At 40.4% G+C, this 23,903-nt stretch overlaps 1 protein-coding gene across 1 annotated transcript in view; it reads right to left on the bottom strand.

Moving 5' to 3' along the window:
* The window catches only part of LOC147684242 (putative cation-transporting ATPase 13A4), a 249,194-nt gene that overhangs the window by 95,776 nt on the left and 129,515 nt on the right, over positions 1 to 23,903 (bottom strand). Inside the window, exons 12-15 of the mRNA XM_086944644.1 lie at positions 22,136 to 22,324; positions 8,054 to 8,115; positions 6,300 to 6,450; positions 4,233 to 4,319 (exon numbers count right to left, since the gene is read on the bottom strand). Coding sequence (XP_086800770.1) covers positions 4,233 to 4,319; positions 6,300 to 6,450; positions 8,054 to 8,115; positions 22,136 to 22,324 — 489 coding nt within the window. The remainder of the gene's footprint in view (positions 1 to 4,232; positions 4,320 to 6,299; positions 6,451 to 8,053; positions 8,116 to 22,135; positions 22,325 to 23,903) is intronic.

Consider the following 23,903-nt stretch of genomic DNA (forward strand, 5'->3'; position numbering starts at 1 on the left):
TTGTGACGGAGCGGTTCCGTCATGGCCCCGCCCGCTCAATAGAACGCGCTGAGCAGGCGCGAAATCAGCGCCGCACAGGCGCGGCGGCAGGGCCATGATGGAACCGCTCCGTCATGAGCACAGCTCAGCTGATGCTCATGACGGAGCGGCTCCGTCATGAGCATGGGAGTGGTTAAGGGCTGACACCTCACACCATAACACTATTCTTTCGGAAATACATCTTTTACTCTTTCATTCAACCCTCATTCTACTTATGTTGGGCTCCTCTTTGTCTTATGCGTCCTGATGATGGACCACCCATCTTCTTGAAGGGCTGAAACATTGTTGACAATTGCTACGACCCTACATATAAACAGGGAGAGGAGGGCCCAAGAGGATGTTCAAAGACCACTCACTGCTACATCCCCTAAACAGACAGTACACCAATAAAAGAGTAGCAGTGGGTCATCAAGTGAATAAGTTAACTCCGATTATATGTCTGAAAACAAAGGGATGCCCCAACAAGGAAAGTAAATTAAGTGACACTATCTCAGAGTGAGTATCTTTCCTGTGTTGAAAAATACCCATCAGTTGTCAATCCTGAACGCCCTGTTCATCATTTGGGTTCCTTCACACCGGGAAGGTACGTTTTTTAGAAAAGTTCACTGTAGACAACAGAAGTTTTATGTCTAAACAGTGGAACCCAACAGGTTTTAACACATATCAATAAATCAATAAAATGCATGCAACAATAGTGGCTTAATCCTATAACCACAAACCACTAATCATTAAGTACGGTCAACATGTTTCTGCAGACTTAAAGTGGAGCCTGATAGGTATCCTGCTGCACCGTACTTAATGATTAGTGGTTATAGGTTTAAGCCACTATTGTCGCACGCATTTTATTGATTTGGGAGTCTTAAGGTGTTTAATAAAGTTTGTATCCTTTCTACTACCCAATTTTAGTGTACATATCACTTTTCACATATTTTTCACCTTTTCACTTGCACTGCTCTACAGTTGCCACCTCACACCCTAGTATGTGTTAACACCTGTTGGGTTCCACTGTTGAGACATAAAACTTCTGTTGCATCTAAGATACCGTGTCCGAGACTCTCCCAGGAGCGGTGAGTTGGAGGCTCTGCGCCGGCAAAGGCAGGGTTGCATTGTAAGTTGAGGTCATTGGGTTGCGCTGTCGGTGTGCGATGTCCATGGCTGTGGTGCAGACAGCAGCAATACAGCGATATTGCAGAGAAATACGCTGGTTTCATCGACTCTTCGGTGTCAATGCATTGGCTTCTCGGGTTGCAGCACCAAACACTCACTTCCAAGGGCCAAGGACTGAATGTGGCACCACCTGGGCAGAACAGGACTTACAGATGTGCAGGTGAAGTTTTTGATATCCCTGAGACTGTAGAAACAGGAGGCCATCCCAACAAGCCCTTGGAGTACCTTTAGAGATGCAGGGTGTAGAGAGTAAAGTCCAGTCCTCTCAGTCCCAGACAGGAAGCAGCAGGTTCTCATGTTCCAGAAGCAGAGCCATTTTGGGGATATGCAAGCTGGGCATGTCACCCGGAAGCACAGTGGATAATTAAAATAATAGATGAGGCTGCTGAATTCCAACACAGCAAAGCAAGCATCAAAGTGGCAATCCCTCCTGGCAGCACAACATCTCTTCCTTCTGTTAGGCATCGAGGCCGACTGTGGTGGCCTAAGAGACGCGACACCTCAAGGCTTGTTTGACACACATGGAATTCAGCTCTCTGAAGAAAAACAGTTTAAACCACAGCACCTGCCCACTTAATATTCATAAGGTAAGTCACAATTTGTGACCCCCTGCCATTTACCACAATTGCAGGTACAGTGGACTGCAAGGGTCAGCAGACCTCTATGTCTGTGCCTGTGCTTAAATAAAGAAAACATATGTGCACTACAGGCCATTTGCCTTCAAGGGAAAGGGGCTGAGAATTATATATATTCTTTTAAGTTTCAACTTCTTTCCACATTCACCAAGGTGAAGGTGCACCAGAGGGACCCTTTCTTACTGCCAATCAGTCCCCACCAGCATCTTGGAGCCAATAACTTATCAGTGGTTCGCAACTGGAATTACAGCTGAAATCTATTGGTATGAATAACAATTCGGAAAGTGACGCCGGCAATGTGCCCCTTGCAAACAGCACTTCAGAATCCATGTCTGAAAACATTTACCATCTCAGAAGCTCTTTTCTGTTTTGTTGTAATAAATACAAAACTGCTTTTCGAGAGTGACAAACACTTACTGTAATATTCCATAAGGCGCAGCAGACACTGGTGTGCCCCTTCTGTAATGCAGAGCACGTAGAGTGCCAGCACTATCTCAAGGGGGCATTCCTCACTTGTATGAGGGCACACTGCCCCCATGCATGTGCCATATTGTGGGCATGGGCTCAGAGACAAAGAAGCAGTCAGGAGAGGCACAAACAGAGGTAAGGCACAGTCGGAGTCCACCAAGGGCACCCTCTATGAAGGGATGAAATAGATTCCATGGACACCCCCAGGCCTGCTCACTCACTGGATCCGCTTGAAGCGGGATCTCTGTCCCTCCTTGAAAGTGCACGCCGGGTGCTGCCCGCACTGTGGAAGATGGAGGTGCTGTTTCATTCAGCCGAACTGTCTTTTATTAATGCGCCGCCCCCAGGGGAGTGCGAGTTTGCAGCTGCCTGGGGACAGCGCATTGTCAATAATATAGAACAGTGCGCATGTTTGCAACTGGCACACCTAGTTAGAGGTGAGCCGCAGTGCACACAGGAACAGTACACCTTTCATACAACACTGCCTCAGGCCCTGAATTCTCAAGCAGTCTCAGGTCCATATTACGTAAGAGGCCCAGGGACGCAATGGGCGTTTACACCTGCTTTGTGCATCCCAGCGGCACTTTGTTATCACAGAAGGAGCTGCAGGTGCTTGTGCGACCCCTTCTCTAATACAGATATCACTGTTGCACATACAGCACCAGAGCTATCACCAAAGGGCGTTCTCTCATTTGCATGGGGGCGTGGCTCTATGAGGGAATCCCTTTGCCTCCGGGCCCGTGCCGTATAATAAATGCAGACAAAGTGGCAAAGAAGCTGTCAGGAGGTGCACTGTCACTGCGCCCCCTGACTGCAACCCTCTGGAGAGAGAAAGGGGTCCTATGGACCCCGCAGACATCCCCTTGCAGGCAGGTGCAGTCACTTACTGCACCTGTCTGTGAGGGGATCTCTCTCCCCTCTTAAAAGTGCAGCCGAGTTGTCACCTGCACAGTGAAACACAGAGCTGCTGCTTCAAAGCAGCTCCATTTTTCATTTGCATGCGCTGCCCCGAGGGCAGTTCGAGTTCACAGCTGCCCTGGGGATATAGCACTCAATGTAATAGGGCGCACATTCCCTGTTTGCACCATGGGCACCTGTTTTAAGGTGTGCTGTGGCACAAACAGGCAAAGTGTGCCCCATCCATAAACCAGCCCCTGGTGATTTAGGGATTCTCACTCTATTAATTAGACTGCAATGATGCGATGAAACGATGCACCTATATGGCAGTATTTGGCAAATCCAGATACGTTTATTGGAAAATGCATTCAAAAATATCAGGAAAATATTCTAATGCAACATGAGCATCATCAATTTAAAGTGTGTGTCATGCTTATGTAATGTCATCTGCCAGGTCCGCCTGGTTGCTTTGTGTAGTAGGGTTAATGTTCCTCTTCTTTCCCTGCTCTCTCTTTCCGCTTGTTGTTCAGCCTGAGTATGTGTGGAATGTTGATTATGCCATGGAATGTTGAATGCCTAATGTGAGTCAGTTGGTGTCAGCAGGCTGAGCAGCTAGGAGGCTGCTCCTGGTGGGGCGTACATACAGGCCTACTTACCATCTTGGCTATTACTTAATACTTCTGTAACCTGTACCTGAATAAAGCTCTTACTTGGAACCTCAACCTGGCCTCCTCTGGACTTTCTTACTACGACACTTTGCCTCAGGAAAACAAATTGCACACAAATTAAACCACCCTATTCCTGTCATTGCATATTTTTGGAATACTCAAAAATGTCTTCTCAGTAGTTAAGCTGGGCAGAATCCACTTGATAATAATCCTCTCCATCAGTACCAAACATCACAGAGGGCTGGTGCACCCCAATGAGAGTGTGCGGTGCATGTCATGAAAGAATGATCAGATTGTCAGTCAACATTACTCCCAGGCTTTCAAAATATGAACTTTGTCCATGAGAGCATCTCGTTACCTTGCCGGCATTTGGTCCTGGCTTGAGAATTACAAATGATGCTGACTGCAAATCCACATCGTTATCGACGTTTGGATCCTCAACTTCCTGGCAAGAAAAGGTGAAATGTTTTATGGGCTGTAATCAGGCAGATACAGTGCAACATTTATAAACAACGTCTCTTTGTACAATTATATTGGAATTATTTAATTTCAAGAGTTGGAATACTGAATGTCAAGAAAGGAGTGGTAGCACGCATGGTGGAAGGGTAAGGTGCTGGAGAGAACCGTTGGCGGTCAGTAAGGAAGAACATGGCGACTCTTAGCGTTCAGTTTCAGAGTGGATCACCCATGTATTGGGGCAGTTGAAGAACCACTGAGAGAGAGTTTGAAGAACCTATGAGAGGGGATTAGAGAGCTCCATCTGGATACCTCTTGTTCTCCTAGAGTAGTCAATACCAGTCTACTTTTGAAAATATTGTCAGAAAAGAACGGGGAAAATTGTTGCTTCACGATTTATTAGCACATGAAAGAGAATTATTTCAAATAGTTTATTGGTCTGGTGTGAGGACAGAGTATTTAAAAGTTCCAAAAGACACAGGGCTGGGCCAGAGATCCAAAACCATTACTGGCAAAAATGCTCAAATCAGCCGCTCCAGTCGTCTTTCTCGTAATCTGTCTCTTTTCATCCATCCCTTCTTTCTCTTTCCTTCTCTACTGTTTCTCTTCCCCTACCTCCCTCTCCTTCTCTATCTCTCTTGAAGCCTCCCCATGCCTTCTACCATTAACCTCACAGAGCTGGTGAAAGTAACAGAAGCTCTCAGTACAAGTCAGGCAGAACACTATCCCTGGGGGATATCACCACCATCATGGTATGGCCAAGATGAGTTAGGGCAAGCAAGGTCCTCAACAGGACCAGGAGGAGAGAAAGGAAGGGATTTTGGGACTGAGGACAAGGCTACAGCTATGCCAAAGATACTAGATTTAACCTCTGCCTGAGGCGGAGACAATCAAAAAGGAGGGTGGTTTAACAAAGGAGGTCTGGTAGAAAGAGGTTGTAGTTCTAGAAGTGACACACACTGCAGGGGAAAGTGAGTTAGTTCTGGAAGAGGAAGCTTCATGGTAGGAGTAAGCTGATAGGGGACAACAGTGTCAGAAAATCAGAGAGGAATGGCAGGAGTTCAGAAAAACAGCCATCTTAAAGGTTTTGAAAAGTAATTTGGTGTGGGAGTTTTTGAGTGGTGATGTCATGCGTTGGGTTTAAACCTAAAACGCTCACACGTTTTAGAAGGCGATATCTGTAGATTGCAGTATCATTTTCTTGTGTTATACATAATGGTAAGAAATTCAAAATTGTGATTATAGTAGCTAGAAAGCACCCATAATTGTTTGCTGGAGGTATTTAGATTTTTTGTACGACAAAGAATGCAGAGGAGGTATTTTCCCAAAAGCTGTAGCAGTGAAAAAAACATGAATTTGGATTTGATTCCCTCTGTATTTTGGTTATATTTGCCAGCTAAGAGTATCTCTAGGAAAGGATCCAGTTTCTAAAGTTATTAGAGGCATGGTTGCATAATGGTAAAGGGTAGACAATATCTAACCCAAGAAGCACATAGAGTGCCCCATTGGGATAATGACATTTTAGGGAGAGTCAGAGGTAAGGAAATTTGGAATCAGGGAAAGGCACAGGGTGGAGGGATGCAGCAAACTCACAGGATGGGATCAGCCTTATTGCACAAGAGTTAAGTAGAAAAGACAAAAAACATCTGTGAGGTTAATCAGAGACAGAGACAAAGGATAGCATGAATTGCCAGATGCAAAACAGAAACAACAAATCAATAAAATGTAAGTAAAAAAGAAAACATCATAGGCAGCAAAGAAAGTGTAGCTCAATTCAGACGAATACGATGGTAGAGAGAATTGTTCACTGTAGTTTTGCCCCCTTGTGATATTTAGCGATATGTGCTCTAGGCGTGTTAAGGGGGGGCATAATGCCAGTCTCTCTAAAAACTATTGCAAGGTTTGTACGTTGGGCTGGCTTCTCGTCTCAATAGCATTGTATGGAATGAGCTGAGCAAAGAGATGTTACCCAATAGGTGCCTTCAAACATCTTGAGGTCCAGTGGATCCCCTTGAAGTTTCCCATTGATGACCATCAGAGAGTGGCAGCTGGCGAGGGCCCCCACCAGCGGGCCCCAGGGTAAGGCTGCACCCGAATTGAACCTGTAAACTGGCTCAAAACTGCAACAGAGTGAATTGTGAGAATTAAAACTTTTTTGGGCATTAATTGCACAGTTATTTATCAAAAGAACACAACATACAATATCAGCATTTCTACAGACCCCTCACATGTCTAATACTCAGCATGGCCATATCTATGTCTGGGTATAATTCTTACTCACATCCTCAGTCTGTAGCTTTAGTGAGGATTTAAAATCCTCTTTTTCTCAAACTAAATCCTTCCTAAATTTAGCCCCTTCTTTACAAAGAGTCTGTGCATTTTAGCAACATGCAATAATGCCCTTGTCTTAATGGTCAAACTTTCTACAATTTCTGAAACAATATATATGCATATTTCAATAATATAACTTTTATTACAGGCATGATCGTTATGTCACTGTGTCCTTCTTCATAAATATCCCAATAAACTAAAAACAGCAGACGTAAACAGAACTTATTCTGTTTACGTCTCCTTTATATTTGTACCAGTTTTCAATATTTATTCTGCACCTAGACCTGTTAAATTCAAGATCTGAAGACTTGTTTTTTCTTAACCTAATTTGGCTTTCTCCAAATTCAGAGCTCCATCAATAGCCGTTACTTTAAGCAAAGCCAAGTAATAGATGATACAAATATGGGATAGGATGCAGGTGAGATTGAAAATAAACAAATTAATTTTAATGTAATTAGGTATTGCCTTTTGAGACACACCTTGAAAGGCAGAAAAGTGTCTAATTTAACACCAGCTTGGTAAATTGCCAATCTGTATACGACAGATGTTCCCATGATGTATATGAATGGGTGAGAAATCAGCCACAATTGTGAAGAGAATTTCCGATGTTCAGTCTTTTAATCAGGCACTAATATCCCTTTTCAATGAGAAAAAATGAAAACATACCACTTAACTTTGCTTCTAAACTTGACTGTTTAATCAAACTTGACTTCTTAACTAATTTCTTAATATGTTAATTCAGCTTTTTACTTTATAACTTCTCTTCTTAACTTTTTAGATTAACTTAACTTCCAAAGCCTTAATAGAACTTTACTACTTGCATTCTTAACTTCCTAAAATATCTTTATGTATTCATTTCTTATCTTAACAACTACATTTCCTCACTTGCTCTCTTAACTTAATTTTTCTTTCCACTGGCTAGTGGCAGCCTCAAGCCAAAATTTACAAAATAATGTATTATTGCTTAAGTCTGTCCTTTCTAGCATAAGCAAGTCTTAAGACAGTCTCGAAACAGAGAAGAGGACATTGATTTGAAAAGGGATTTAATTTGGAATAAAGCAGGCGTAGAGTAGGGAGAACCTCAGGAAAATGAGTCCATCTTTTAGCTTTCAAACACTCTAAAGATGGCGTGAAGCCAGAGAGAAACTTTAGTTATTCAGGACTGAGGTTCCATATCTCCTGGCTGGTTTATAGGATGCCCCAACAGTCCAGATAATAGTGATACGTATATATGTGTTAGCTTTTACTATATACTAAATGGAAATTCTGTGGTGGTAGAGATAGAGTTTAAATGTAATAACATGAAATTTCAAATTCCATTATTTAGCCAGCAGACAACGTGCCTTCCCAAAGCAACATACAAATGTACATGCAGGTACTTTCCAAACTCACCCATGTTCTGTTGAGGGGACGAGGCCCCAGAGATCCAGGCCATCCTCCGTCAATGTTCCTGTCTATGGGAGAGTATTAAACGATATTAACCATTGGACCTCTTCTGGAAAGTGTCATGGGAGAAGATGTAAAGAACTCCCACACAGGTTGCAATTGAGCGACATCATCAACATACATGGGGTAGGTCATAAATTGCAACAACGATTGCCCACAATCACAGGTTTGGTGACCTGGTCAGCAAATTACCATTTCAGTGATAGCTTTAAAAGAAACACATATTTTTTTTAATGTAGCCCATTTTCCTTAAAAAAGGGATACATTTAAAAGAAATTTAAAGCTACACACATTTCTTAGGAGTAGGCAAGGGTCCAATTGTACTGATGGAATATGATTCATTTTGGTGGTATTTTATGTATTAAAAAGCACTCTATTTTTCCTACATTAGTTTGGATTTTTCTTTTGTTGTGTTTTCACTTTAATACTGCTTGTGTGCGGCATAAATGTACACATTGTCACTAAGTTTAACCTAATGGATTGTGTGCCAAGCCAGCAGGGGGTTAAGCACGTGGTCATTTAGTGGCGTTTGTAGTTTTGTAGTCCAACCTGACAAGGATTGAGGTTGTTGTCTGCTTAGGGCTTCTACCCCCTCCCCAACCAATAACCCAATTTCTTATACATGGTATCTGTGTGGATAGTGCCTGATTGTGACCAAAGACCATGTGATATAGAACAGTCCTACTATTATTTTTAGGTTTGACTTCTCCTGTGCACATGTCACATCCTTTTAGGTACATGTTTGTGGAAAATGTATTTATTAAAAATCACTGGTTTGGATATTCCACCATTAAATTTAAATGCATTTCCATTGAACTAAGTTTATGTTTAGAACATATAGTTGTCAAGAGGAATCCTTATCTCATGCTGCCCTTCTACCTCAAATAATAAGCATTATTGGTCACCAAAGGTAAACAGTCCGAAAACTACTATAGGCTCACACAGTTCAGGCAACTTGGTGCTTGGTAAAAAACTCAAGCCAAGGGTCTTGGACAGACTCCACAGTCTAGCAAGTGTACACAGGTTCTGTGTTTCCATTTATATACATGAATAATCCGTTTTTATCCACCAGTTGGTAATGCCCAATCAGTAATTACTTGCAAAGGAACTAGAAGGTGTGGTATTCTCCTTTTGATAGTGATCTCACACAAAACCAAGCTTTTGGAAGTCCTCTGTTCTTCCTCCAATGCTTTGTAGCTAAACATGTTCTCGGGTACTCCATAGCCCGATTTTGGATGGCATTTATCTCTCCACAACCAGCGACATATTATTGTTTTTTCTTCTACTGTTATCTGAATGAGAAACCAATTTTCACAGGGTACGCCATAATGCAACTAAAGTCGTTCCAACCACGGCTGGTTGCACTGATCCTTAGTGCTCTGAGGTAGCCCCATCAGGTGGTACTATAGCCTTATAGCCCGCCGTAGAGGGCTATACTGGCTATTAAAGGCCCTCTCCAGCGTTTAACAAGGGAGAGGGACTTTAATAGCCGGTATAGCCCAGCTAAGAAGGGCTAAAGGCTATTAGAACATTCTGCCACTAGAGGGTAGAATGTTCTAAAAAAAAAAAAGAACAAATCCTTATGGGAGCGTGAGGGGATTGGAATCCCCTCAGGCTCCTTGAAGCCTTTGTTAACAGCCAGAGCTGTGAACAAAGAAACATTGGAATGTCGGAGCTCCAGGATTATACCAGCCATTATAAGTCCGGAGTACTCCATTGTTTTCAATGGAGCTCCCAACATTCCAATGTTCCAATGAGCATTAAATTACATACGAGTACCCTATGATCCTTACAAATTTTTTTGGAGGGGGGGTCTATATTTCCCAGTCTCCTGGGACATGAAGAGGAGTGCAGAAATAGTTGCTGGATAAATTGTGAAATCGGATCACTGAAACAATATCGATGTAAAGAATATCGAGTTACAAAAATATTGAGGTAAAAATATCGAATACCAAAATATCGACCTCCTATCTCCATACAGGTAAGTACAAAAATATTGAATCAAAAATATTGATGTAAAAAATATAGGGGCATATTATCAAGAAAGGTCGTTACATTATCGCCGCTTTTATCGGCAGGAAACTGCCGATAAAGCGGCGATAATGGGCTTGATAATATGCTCTATGCAATTCCAATCGATGCCCATGTTAGATGTCTTCACATCTAATATGGGCTTCGATTGGAATTCATAGAGCATATTATCAAACCCATAATCGCTGCTTTATCGGCAGTTTCCTGCCGATAAAGCGTCGATAATGTAACGACCTTTCTTGATAATATGCCCCATAGTTAGTCAAAATATCGAATTTTTGAAATGCTTTAAATTAATTAAAAATCAATAAATAATAAATATAATTAACTTAAACATACTTAAACTACTTAAATAACCTGAAAATTAATAAATATTTAATGTAAGTAAAACATTTTTTTTTACAAATTAATTTGTTAATACATCTATACATATATAAACGTAATATTAATTAGATATTTACAATATTTTTACCGTAGAATAGCGGAAAGTGTAAAATTTACTATAATCACTCCATTAAGTGCAACAGTAGAGAAAGCGTTGGATAGCATAGGGTTAAAATTACTATTCCAACTCCAGGGAGTGCAACAGTAGGGAAAACGTTGGATAGCGTAGGTGTAAAAATTACGATTCCCACTCCAGAGAGTGCAACAGTAGGGAAAGCGTTCAATAGCGTAGGGGTAAAAATTACTTTTCCCACTCCAGTGAGTGCAACAGTGGGGAAAGCGTTGGATAGCGTAGGGGTAAACATTACTATTCCCACTCCAAAGAGTGGAACAGTAGGGAAAGCATTGGATAGCATAGGGGTGTAAATTACAATTCCCACTCCAGAAATTGCAACAGTAGGGAAAGCATTGGATAGCGGGAGGGTTAAAATTACTATTCCCACTCCAGAGAGTGCAACAGTAGGGAAAGCATTGGATAGCGTAGGGGTAAAAATGACTATTCCCACTCCAGAGAGTGCAACAATATAGAAAGCATTGGATAGCGTAGGGGTAAAAATTACTATTCCCACTCCAGAGAGTGCAACAGTAGGAAAAGCGTTGGATAGCGTAGGAGTAAAAATTCCTATTCCCACTCCAGTGAGTGCAACAGTAGGGAAAGCGAGGGATAGCGTAGGGGTAAAAATTACTATTCCCACTCCAAAGAATGCAACAGTAGGGAAAGCGTTGGATAGCGGGAGGGTTAAAATTACTATTCCCACTCCAGAGAGTGCAACAGTAGGGAAAGCATTAGATAGCATAGGGGTAAAAATTACTATTCACACTCAAGAAATTGCAACAGTAGGGAAAGCGTTGGATAGCGGGAGGATTAAAATTACTATTCCCACTCCAGAGAGTGCAACAGTAGGGAAAGCATTGGATAGCGTAGGGGTAAAAATTACTATTCCCACTCCAGTGAGTGCAACAGTAGGGAAAGCGTTGGATAGCGTAGGGGTAAAAATTACTATTCCAATTCCAAAGAATGCAACAGAAGGGAAAGCATTGGATAGCGGGAGGGTTAAAATTACTATTCCCACTCCAGAAAGTGCAACAGTAGGGAAAGCGTTGGATGGCGTATGGGTAAAAATTACTATTCCCACTCCAGAGAGTGCAACAATATAGAAAGTGTTGGAAAGCGTAGGGGTAAAAATTACTATTTCCACTCCAGAGAGTGCAACAGTATGGAAAGTGGTGGATAGCGTAGGGGTAAAAATTACTATTCCCACTCCAGTGAGTGCAACAGTAGGGAAAGCGTTGGATAGCGTAGGGGTAAAAATTACTATTACCACTCCAGTGAGTGCAACAGTAGGGAAAGCGTTGGATAGCGTAGGGGTTAAAATTACTATTCCCACTCCAGTGGGTGCAACAGTAGGGAAAGCATTGGATAGCGTAGGGGTATAAATTACTATTCCCACTCCAGAAAGTGCAACAGTATAGAAAGCGTTGGATAGCGTGGGGGTAAAAATTACTATTCCCACTCCAGAGACTGCAACAGTAGGGAAAGCATTGGATAGAGTAGGGGTAAAAATTACTATTATCACTCCAGTGAGTGCAACAGTAGGGAAAGCATTGGCTAGCGTAGGGGTTAAAATTACTATTCCCACTCCAGTGGGTGCAACAGTAGGGAAAGCATTGGATAGCGTAGGGGTAAAAATTACTATTCCCACTCCAGAAAGTGCAACAGTATAGAAAGCGTTGGATAGCGTAGGGGTAAAAATTACTATTCACACTCCAGAGAGTGCAACAGTAGAGAAAGTAAATACCTCATATATGAATAAAAATAAAATAAATGTTAATAGCAAATACAAATTAATTAAAAGTAATTAACAATTTTATATAATATAATTATTAATCAAATACAAATACAAAAAAAATATTTATACCAAATAATTACCTATTAATACAAATTATTTACCAATTAACAAATAATTAATTAACAATTAAATATGTGTTAAAATTTACAACAAAACAAAACCAATAAATAAATAACATTATGTATTTATTCACAATTAAATTAATTCCCACCCTATTCCCCTATAAACCCACAACCCGCTACAGAAAATAAATTAATAAAATTAACATAATTAACAATTAAACTATTAATTAAAACTAATTACCAATTATATTTTAATTAATTACCAATTAAAAATGTTTATATCTATTAATTCCAAATAAAGACCAAAAAATAAATTACAAAATGTAATTAATTATAATTAAATTACTTCCTACCCTATTCCCCGATAAACCCACAACCCGCTACAGAAAATACATAAATAAAATTTACATAATTATCGATTTAACAATTAATTAAAATAATTAACAATTAAATTTTATTTAATTACCAATTAATTATCAATGAACAATCAATTCTAAATAAATACCAATAAATAAATTAACATATTTAATTAATTATAATTAAATTACTTCCCACCCTATTCCCCTATAAATCCACAACCCGCTACATAAAATACATTAATAAAATTAACATAATGATCAATTAATCAATTAATTAAAATGATTAACAATTACATGTTAATTAATAACCAATTAATTATCAATTAACACCTTAGCTGCGTGTAAACATTTCTCCCCAGTGCTGCGCTGTCCATTAGAACTAGTGCTGAATGGACGTTCAATGGTCGTGCGCAGCACTGGGGAGGTAGCGCTGCTGACGACCATTGGCCGTCAGCAGCACTTAAGGGGTTAACAATTAATTCTGAATAAATACCAATAAATAAATTAACATATTTAATTAATTATAATTAAATTACTTCCCACCCTATTCCCCTATAAATCCACAACCCGCTACAGAATTATATTACGCAAAAATTAAATACCATAAAATTAATTAATTTAAATAAATTATGAAATAAATATACACATTTCACACATATTCTAACATAAAAAATACTTGAAAAAATTAATATTAACTGACTTACCTCAAATTCGATATTTTTGTTATCTATATTCTGTCATTCTATATTTTTGTTGTCTATATTCTGTCATTCTATATTTTTGTTGGCTATATTCTGTCATTCTATATTTTTGTTGTCTATATTCTGTCATTCTATATTTTTGTTGTCTATATTCTGTCCATTCTTTATTTTTTGATTCGATATTTATGCTATTCTATTCGATATTTTTGTATTCTATATTCTGTCCATTCGATATTGTGTCCATTCTATATTTTTAACTCAATATTAATGTAACTCGATATTAAAAACTCGATATTTTGACTGTATACCTTGAAATCCACTAAACCCTCTGTTTAAAGTTTTCTGGTAAATGTAGGTACAAAACATTCTTCTGTGTAAATAACATTTTAGCCAGGAAAAAGTGGTTAAAAAGTTGGAAGGGATGTGCATAAATGTTTTTTGGGCTTGGTTTGCAGGTGTGTAATATAATTGTTAGGATTCTGTACAGGCAATTTCCATCAGCAAAACACTGATATTAAGTACATGGGCAAAAACACAAAAGTAAATGAAATGTGGGCTTAACCAAGGAATATTAGGACCTCCCCTGGCCTCAACCATTGAAGATCAAGAGCTCCCATGGGCTAAACCATTGAATATCAAGAACTCCCACAGCCTCGGCCATTGGCTCACATGGGCTCAACCACTGAATATTAAGAGCTCTCACAGCCTCAACCATTGAATATCAAGAGCTCCCATGTCCTCAACCTTTAAATATAAAGAGCTCCCCTGAGCTCAACCATTGGATATTAAGACCTCCAACAGCCTCAACCATTGAATATCAATTGCTCAAATGGCTTAACCATTGAGTTTGCATGGACTTAAGCATCAAATAGCTAGACCTTCTATGTCCTCAATCATTAAATAACAAGAGCTCCCACAGCCTAAACCATTGAATATAAAAAGCTCCCAAGGGCTTAACGATTGAATATCAAGAGCTACCATGGGCTCAACCATTGAATATCAAGAGCTCCCTTGGGCTCAACCATTGAATATCAAGAGCTCCCTTGGGCTTAACCATTGAACATCAAGAGCTCCCTTGGGCTCAATCATTGAATATCAAGAGCTCCCACGGCCTCAACCATTGAATATCAAGAGCTCCCACAGCCCCAACCATTGAATATAAAGACTTCCACAACCTCAAACATTGAATATAAAAAGCTCCCAAGTGCTCAACGATTGAATATTTAGAGCTCCCATGGGCTCAACCATTGAATATCAAGAGCTCCCTTGGGCTCAACCATTGAATATCAAGAGCTCCCTTGGGCTCAACCATTGAATATCAAGAGCTCCCATAGGCTCAACCATTGAATATCAAAAGGTACCATGGGCTCAACCATTGAATATCAAGACCTCCCTTGGGCTCAACCGTTGAATATCAAGAACTCCTTTGGGCTCAACCATTAAATATCAAGAGCTCCCTTGGGCTTAACCATTGAATATTAAGAGCTCCATTGGGCTTAGCCATTGAATATTAAGAGCTCCCACGGCCTCAACCATTGAATATCAAGAGCTGCCTTGGGCTCAACCATTGAATATCAAGAGCTCCCTTGGGCTTAACCATTGAATATTAAGACTTCCCTTGGGCTTAACCATTGAATATTAGGAGCTCCAACGGCCTCAACCATTGAATATCAGGAGCTCCCACAGCCTCAACCATTGAATATCATGAGCTCCCACAGCCTCAACCATTGAATATCAAGAGCTCCCTTGTGCTTGACCATTGAATATCAAGAGCTGTCATGGGCTCAACCATTGAATATTAAGAGCTCCCTTGGGCTTAACCATTAAATATTATGAGCTCCCTTGGTCTCAACCATTGAATATCAAGAGCTCCCTTGGGCTTAACCATTGAATATCAAGAGTTCCCATAGGCTCAACCATTGAATATCAAAAGCCGCCATGGGCTCAACCATTGACTATCAAGAGCTTCCTTGGGCTCAACCATTGAATATCAAGAACTCCCTTGGGCTCAACCATTGAATATCAAGAGCTCCCTTGGGCTTAACCATTGATTATTAAGAGCTCCCTTGGGCTCAACCATTGAATATCAAGAACTCCTTTGGGCTCAACCATTAAATATCAAGAGCTCCCTTGGGCTTAACCATTGAATATTAAGAGCTCCATTTGGCTTAACCATTGAATATTAAGAGCGCCCACGGCCTCAACCATTGAATATCAAGAGCTGCCATGGGCTCAACCATTGAATATCAAGAGCTCCCTTGGGCTTAACCATTGAATATTAAGACTTCCCTTGGGCTTAACCATTGAATATTAAGAGCTCCAACAGCCTCAACCATTGAATATCAAGAGCTCCCAGAGCCTCAACCATTGAATATCATGAGCTCCCACAGCCTCAACCATTGAATATCAAGAGCTCCCTTGTGCTTGACCATTGAATATCAAGAGCTGTCATGGGCTCAACCATTGAATATTAAGAGCTCCCTTGGGCTTAACCATTAAATATCAAGAGCTCCCTTGGTCTCAACAATTGAATATCAAGAGCTGCCATGGGTGCAACCATTGAATATCAAGAGCTCCCATAGGCTCAACCATTGAATATCAAGCGATGCCATGGGCTCAACCATTGAATATCAGAGCTCCATTGGGCTCAACCATTGAATATCAAGAGCTCCCTTGGGCTCAACCATTGAATATCAAGAGTTGCATTTGGCTCAACCATTGAATATCAAGAGTTGCCTTAGGCTCAACCATTGAATATCAAGAGCTCCCGTGGGCTCAACCATTGAATTTAAAGAGCTCCCTTGGGCTTAACTAATGAATATCAAGAGCTCCCATTCATCTCTTTAACTTAGCTTTGGAACCCTTCCTTTCCAAACTTAGACAAAACCCTGACATTCACGGCTTTCACTTTTCACAATCTCATATTAACCCCTTCGAGGCTGATGACGAGCTGGGCTCGTCATGGTGTAGCCTCCTCAAACACTGATGACGAGCCCAGCTCGTCATGAACAATGGGTTTTTAAAAAAGTCAGCATACCAGCAGAATAAGCGCAGCGCGCATGTGGTTAAGCTTGCTGCTTACGCTGATGATATTTTGCTCTTTATTTCTAACCCCACTGTTTCTATCCCCGCCTTTCTTTCTGAAGTTCATGAATATTCGCTGATTTCTGGATATAAACTGAACAATGACAAATGCAAAATTTTATCCCTCACTAAATTTACTTTCAAACCTGATTTTGCTGAATCCAATTTCACCTGGAGCTCTTCTCATATCAAATATTTAGGTTTACAGGTTACTCCCTCCATCACGGATACGGTTTCACTCTGCTTCAGTAAATGTATCCAGAAATTAACTGATCTTACTACCAAATGGCACCCACTCTATCTCTCCTGGTGGGGACGCCTTGATACTATTAAAATGATGTTATCCCCTATTGTTTTGTATACCATCTCCAATATTCCTATCTCTATTCCCATGAAATTCTTTAGAAAGATTCACTCTATTCTTGCTTATTTTCTCTGGTCAGGCAAAAAACCCCGAATGTCTCTTTTCCGATTGACACGTCCTAAATCGGAAGGAGGTGTCAATTTTCCTGATTTTCCGACCTATCATAAAGCTTTTCTTTTACGCCAAGCCTCCTTCTGGTTACGAGACCCCGAAGAACCCTGTCCTCTTTGGGTTACTGTGGAACGTCTTTCTCTTTCACCTTTTACCTTTGCTGAATTTCTATCTTTTTCTCGCAAACCACAGATATCATCCACCCCCATACATAAATACACAACCAAGCTACTCCTAGCCTCCTCCCCAACCATCCCTTCCTCTGTTGCTGATTTTTTATCCTCTACTATTTGGCATAATAACAATATCCTTATTAATGGCAAATCTTTCTATTGGAAATCCTGGCGACAGAAGGGTTTGATTTGGGTTTCTCAACTTTTCTCTCAATCTACCTTTTTGTCTTTTCCCTTGCAGCGCCTCTCTTTTGATTTACCTGCTTCCTTTGCTCGTAACTATCTCCAAATTGAAAGAAGCAATCTTGCCTATTTATACCCAGATTCTGCATTCTCATAATTTCTCTTCAGCTCCCACTCCCACCTCGCAATTTCACTCTTTCCTGACTACCCATTCCAAGACTTACGTTATTTATGCATTCCTGCGCTCCAAATCTCTTCCTCGCCCAAAATCTAAAGTAGAGGAGCAATGGGAAAGCGACTTTGCTACTTCTTGGCCTATTCCACTTTGGGACAAGCTCTGGGTCAAACTTCGTAAGTCCTCCAGAGCTGCCACTCTGACTCAAACTCTATTTTTCATTTATAACAGACTCCTTTTTACACCGCATTTGCTTCACAACAGATTCTCTTCTGTCCCTGACCTCTGTTGGTCTTGCTCTACTCCCACTGCTACTTTGTTCCACATGCTCTTCTCCTGCACTATTATTCAGGACTTCTGGGAGCGAATTTGGTCCCAAATTATTGATATCTTTCACACCCAAATCCCTTTTACTTTTATCCATATTTTTCTTGGTAGTCTCTCTCCGTGCTGGGACCAGGTCACCTTTGATATACCAATTATTGACTTGCTGATAGCGGTTGCATTCCAACAAATCACTGCTAACTGGAAAGATTTTACGAAGATATCGATTAAAGCATGTTGGTATAATGTTTGTCACAACCATAGGTTGGATACTGCCTTTGTTTTTCCTCCTCAGTTAGCAATAAAGCGCACTATTTTATGACTTCCAATAACAGTATACCTTGATGCCTCAGCTAAAAAATCATTTCATTTGTTACCAACTCAGCAAGAAGTTCCCAAACCTCCTTGACTGACCGTCTCGTTCCTAATTATTTTCATGTATAACAGATTTACTACTATTTTCCTCTTCTCTTTCTCAATATTTGATTTCACCTGATTTTCACCTGATATACACATTCATTGTATTTTTTATATGGCTATGTATGCAAAGGTTCTCCAGCTTATTTTGCTCCTCTTTTGTATCATTTGTTTTATTGTATTGACACCTCTTTATGTTTAATAAATCTTATTCTGAACTTAAAAAGAGCTCCCATTCAAACCCAACAGAACAAATATTGTGAATTTTATTTGTGCAAATGGCTGAAGTTACACAATTGGTTCCCTATATCTTGCTAAACTTTTCGTGTAATACTGCTCTAAATAATACCCAGGTCAGCATTAGAAAAACATATATATTTATTAGTGCAGCTAATAGTGGTTAAATATATTGGCACCGCTTTTGAGTTTTAGGTATTAGTGAATGTGCACACTGTTTTTTGCACCAGGGCAAGCACAACACAATATGATTTAACTGTATTTTTTGCAGTGTTTACACAATATATAGCTCACATGTTTCCAGTTTTCAAACATCAAATACATAATTATACATTAAATATGGTGATCATTCAAGTGCTGTTAGAGGACTGGAGCTATAGGGGCACCTGTTACTGTGATTTGATTCTACTAATTGGTAATATTGATGAATTTGAGATAATCCTTTGATGAGGGATGTCAGTGCGTTCTTAATATGGTTTTCAACATGTATTTATAATATATATTCTGACATCGGTGAAGGATGAGTGGAGTACTTTTATATTTTATATGTTTGGATACTGTTATTTTTTATGCATGGTTGATGGAAAGTATTAGCATCTCCCAAATTAAACATGAATTGATAGATCAATAAAAATCTCTCTTTCCACATTCATGAAGCACTAGCTCTTGGAAGGCGCTTTCTGGATGACCACAACCTCCAGGCACGCATTTCATTTGGTACTTTTCACACAATTTATTTCAATGGTTTTGAAGGGGAAGCCTTGAGTTCTGAACTCAATTCTTTACTTGATCAAATATCTATCTTGTTCTCTAGTGATTTTACCTCCCTGTAGGTAATTGTGTTTTTTAAAGTATGGTTTCCATTATGTGTTTTCCTTTTTGCTGGTTGTATGGTTCTGTGCATTGTGACACTGTAATTCTGTGCTACAGTGTGTGTGTGCTCATTCACAAAAACTATACCATTCAATTGGTTTCACCAAATGAGTTAATTTATTTTCCAGTAAGGCCAAGGTAATTCGGAGTAGAGCATGCTTCAGTGACATGGAAGTTAAAAGTAATTTGTGTAAAGCAATATGTAGTTTCTCCACCCACATGTATGGACAAAGTGCATGACCCAGAGAGCATCACTTATCTCTGGCCAGGCTGCAGTTTCCAAATCACTGCAGTAACACATGGCAAGGAAACCTGTGTTTACATGTTAGCTAAGTCATCTCTTAAAGTGATGTCAACATTCACCACTGAACAGAGATCAGCCTAGTGGGAAGGGAGTGGCCATTGTTGCGAGCTGAAAGGTCAGCCTGAACAGCTATTCCTTTTGAAATGGAGAACCTAAATTAGAGTCTCAAGAATTGAAACCATTCATGTTCAGTCACCCCAGGCTTTCTGTGTGCCATGAGAAGGAGAAACCTCTTCAAGCCAGCAAGAGGTAAGTATATAAATATTCCATTTGGAGTGGCTGAGTTGAGGTCAAGGCCCCTGTTGGTGGTGGAGGACTAGTGCCCTCTTGAAAGACTGACTATAGGAAAGTTTGCAGTAAGTTCAGAAAGGAGGTGCTGAAAAGGAGGCTATGTTTGTGTGGGAACTTGCCAGGATTGAGTGCATGGAACCTCCAATCACTAACCTGTGCAAAAGATAAGACTGGCATCTCACCAAAAACTGCTCAGAATATTCATAGACATGGAAAGAACATCACAAGGGAGATGAACTCTGACTGACAGCTTGGGAAAAGAAGATCCAAGCACTCCTGTCCCCCCGTGCTGGCACCAGTAATGGGTGCATCAATTGCTTGTCCTCTTTTTCCTGTTACACGCACAAAAAAAAGGCTGAAGACTCCCTGCTTTAAAGGAAGACCAACTGAGTACTTGTGACTGTATACTAAGAGCCCTAGCAGAAGAGAGGCATTTGCTTAGAGGCTTTCCCAGAGGAGCTGAGGGCTGCAGGAGATATCAGGAGACACTATTCCAGCAACAAGAACTTTGTAGGATGTTTTTGGTCTCTCTGAAGACCATGGTCTGGGACTTAGTGCTGAACTTTCCCCTGCTGTGGTGCACTCTCACCAGGCAAGATATCCTGGTTTATCCTACACTGTGCTTTTTGGTGTGAGGAAAAAGGCTTCAGCTGGACCATCTCCTCAATGTGTCCTCCCTAGCGGAGCTCTACCCTGCTACCAACCTTGCCCACGTAGGAGGTTTTCAATAAAGAAAGAAGTAACTAACTCTGATGGTAAAACTGTTGACCAGGTTGAGGCTGTAAATCTACCCCACTTGCAAATCAAGGTAAATGGATTCAGAATTCCGCTTTGACTTGCTTAGAGTTTTTGTGCCACAACTGAATGCTTCAGTGTGGTGTCGACAATGCCACATCTGACTTCAAGGGAACCTCGCTGGCTTCAGCATGCAGCGTTGCCCTGCTGGAGGATTGAGAATCAGAAACACATCCAAGTCCAAACAATACTCCATGAAAGGTGCAATCAGCCTGATCTACTTCACCACTAATCACACCTAGGTCCCTGTCAATCATGAACAGTAACTTTTAATTTGTGCTATGTGTTTTTTTGACGTTTTGTGATTAAGTCGAATCAGCTCGACTATGGAATCAGCTTCCAGCAGCCCTGAGATTCTCTGCTGATCGAATACACTTTAGTAAAGGGCTTAAAACCTGGCTCTTTCCAAAAACTTAGAGCGTGTTTCAGGATTTTAACCAAGTACAACACTGCGGAACACTGTATGGCATTTCTTTTCTTTTCCACCAATGAGTAATACAGCGCCAGGATACCTGTTAGGTGGCAGCGAGTTCTACAGGTCATTTAAATAAATAAATAATGTTTCTTTAAATATTCATATGTATGGTTCTCCTTATATAGCTTTAGTAATTTCTTTGTTCCTAATTTTCGCTTGATTTTTCTGAAATAGCTAGGGAATTTCATTGCATTGTGTTCTTAAATTTCATAGTGCTTGTCCACAGGCACTTCCACATTTCTCTGTGAAAGTGCCTCTGGACAGTGTCAATGCTAGCAAGGATTAAGCAGAAATTTCCTTTGGCCTTTCTCACGACATAAGCAGATTGTATTTGTTTAGTTGAGAGGAGAACCCCTGTCCCAAATTCATGAGCGAATTTCTAATACTTCCTATGCTCTTTTCTTCATATGGGAAGTTATTGGTACCTAACAACAGTCTGACACCCAATGTTAGTGCAATGAAAATAAGATGGAGATGTACTGCTTGGTTGATTATTTAATTGAGTGAGCAACTGGTGTTGGGCACTTGAAAAGTGTAACATTCATCCAATGGTCTCTTGACATTGAAGCAACTCCAGTAAGCATGAAAGCATTGGAAAAAGCAATAGATAATGGTAAAATTGGCACAGAGCTCTTTTGTGTTTTGGTGGAGCTGCAGTGTATCGAGAAAGTATTCCTGAGACGTTACTCTAGGTAAGATACTCGTTTATGCTGTCCACATCAAGATGGTCTTACAAAGCTGTCCATCAAAGAGCGTGTGAATAAGTTGCACTCACTTTGTCGAAGCAGACAAGGTTCAGTTGCCCGCAGATGTTGATCCTCTGAGGGCTGATGCAGAAGATTCCTTTATTCTTGAGCCTGCGTTGGGCGTACATGACTCCCACAGCCAAGGCGGCCAGGAGAGCGGGCGGCACTGCCACGGTGATCACAAGGAATGCCATGATGGTTGTTTCCCCGGGTGCTGACTGAGGAAGAAAGGACACCACATCAAATGTAAGTGCTGAAGTAGCCCTTTATTGCAATTATAATTACATTTGCGTAGCCCTAACTACCCCTGATGAGCTGACAATGCTCTTTACGCCAAGCAGCACGCTGCTCCGGAACCCAGGTTAGTGGTTGGTTGAGTGTATTTGGTTATTAGTGTTGTGCTCTCTAGCAAGCCAGACCATGCATTCACTTGAGTTTCCTTGTGGTAGAATAAATTAATAGGATTTAAGGTCTTATTGTTACTTGGGGTGAGGGTAGAGGTATTTGTGTTCATGCAGATGTTTGGTGGGGTTAATAGAGGAGCTAGACGAGGTTAGGTATTGTTAGGTTGCAGGGCTTTGGCTTTGATAAAAGAAGAGATTGTGATCTTTCAAATGAATGGTGTGCAAATTGCAGAAATATTTTACTAGAGACCAAGAAAAATATGCAGGTGACTTATAGAGAGAAAAGGAATGCAGAAGATGCATAAGGAAACAGAAGGCCATTTGAAAGGAAAAAGCAGAGGAGACAGTCTGGAGGTTCTATGTAATGATCAGATTTTATGAATATAGAGGTTATCTTTGAGATAGCATGCAATATGAGGATGCAAGACTCTAAAGGGGGAGGAACAATGGGGTGGAAACAGTGACAGGCAAAAATGGCAGAATGGATGAACAAGAAAATAGATGAAGAAGAGGAAGGCACAGAAGGGATTTTGGTTAGAATGTTGATTGATGTAGGATTCTGCAAGATATGGTGCAATCCTTATAACCATTTTCATATCTGTCAAATATTTAAGAAAATTGAACACTGTGCATTTGAAGCCAAGCAAAGATTGATATCTACTCCATGCCATAACTACTACCTTTGCATTTGGGCATTCATTATATCTCTGCTGTTGACATGACTACACTCCATGTGGAGTTTGTTTTGAACTTTGCACTTAACGGACGTCTAGCATTTTTATGACAAAAGACAAAAGCCACGGATTCCCAACTGGCGATATTGATTCTTGATAGAGCATCACCTCTCCTGGGAATGCAAAGGCTATGAGGAAGTAATCCGGTTTTCTATACGTCTTAGTTCTTTTTATATAGAACTTGAGGCATCTTTTGACGTCCAAGGAATGAAGTGCTCTTTCTGCAGTGTTGGTTGGATTTCTGATAAAAGTCTTTAGTTTGACTAGCTAATTGAGATGAAAACAAGATGGGACTTTATTGGTAAACTGAGGATTGGTGCACAAAATAACCCTGTCTTTGAATTGTATTTAGAGCTTTTATTGTGAAAGCTTGAACCACACCGATCCTTCATTCAAACGTGAGAGCTGGTAACAAAGCTGTCTTCCAGGATACAGTTTTCATTTCTGCCTTGTGAATAGGTTCAAATGGACTTCTCGTTAATTGTGTTCGCTCTGTGTTTAACTGCCAGGTCATAGGAGACTTCCTTATTGGAAGGAAAGCTCTAAAGAGTTCTTTAGGAAATTCTTTATTAACCTGCTAGACCATACCAAGGTTTGGTTTAGTAATCAATGAAACTGTGATATTTCCTGTAGATGGATCTTCACTGAACTATGTGAAA

This window comes from Lissotriton vulgaris, chromosome 11 (genome assembly GCF_964263255.1).
Source record: "Lissotriton vulgaris chromosome 11, aLisVul1.2, whole genome shotgun sequence".
NCBI lineage: Eukaryota > Metazoa > Chordata > Amphibia > Caudata > Salamandridae > Lissotriton > Lissotriton vulgaris.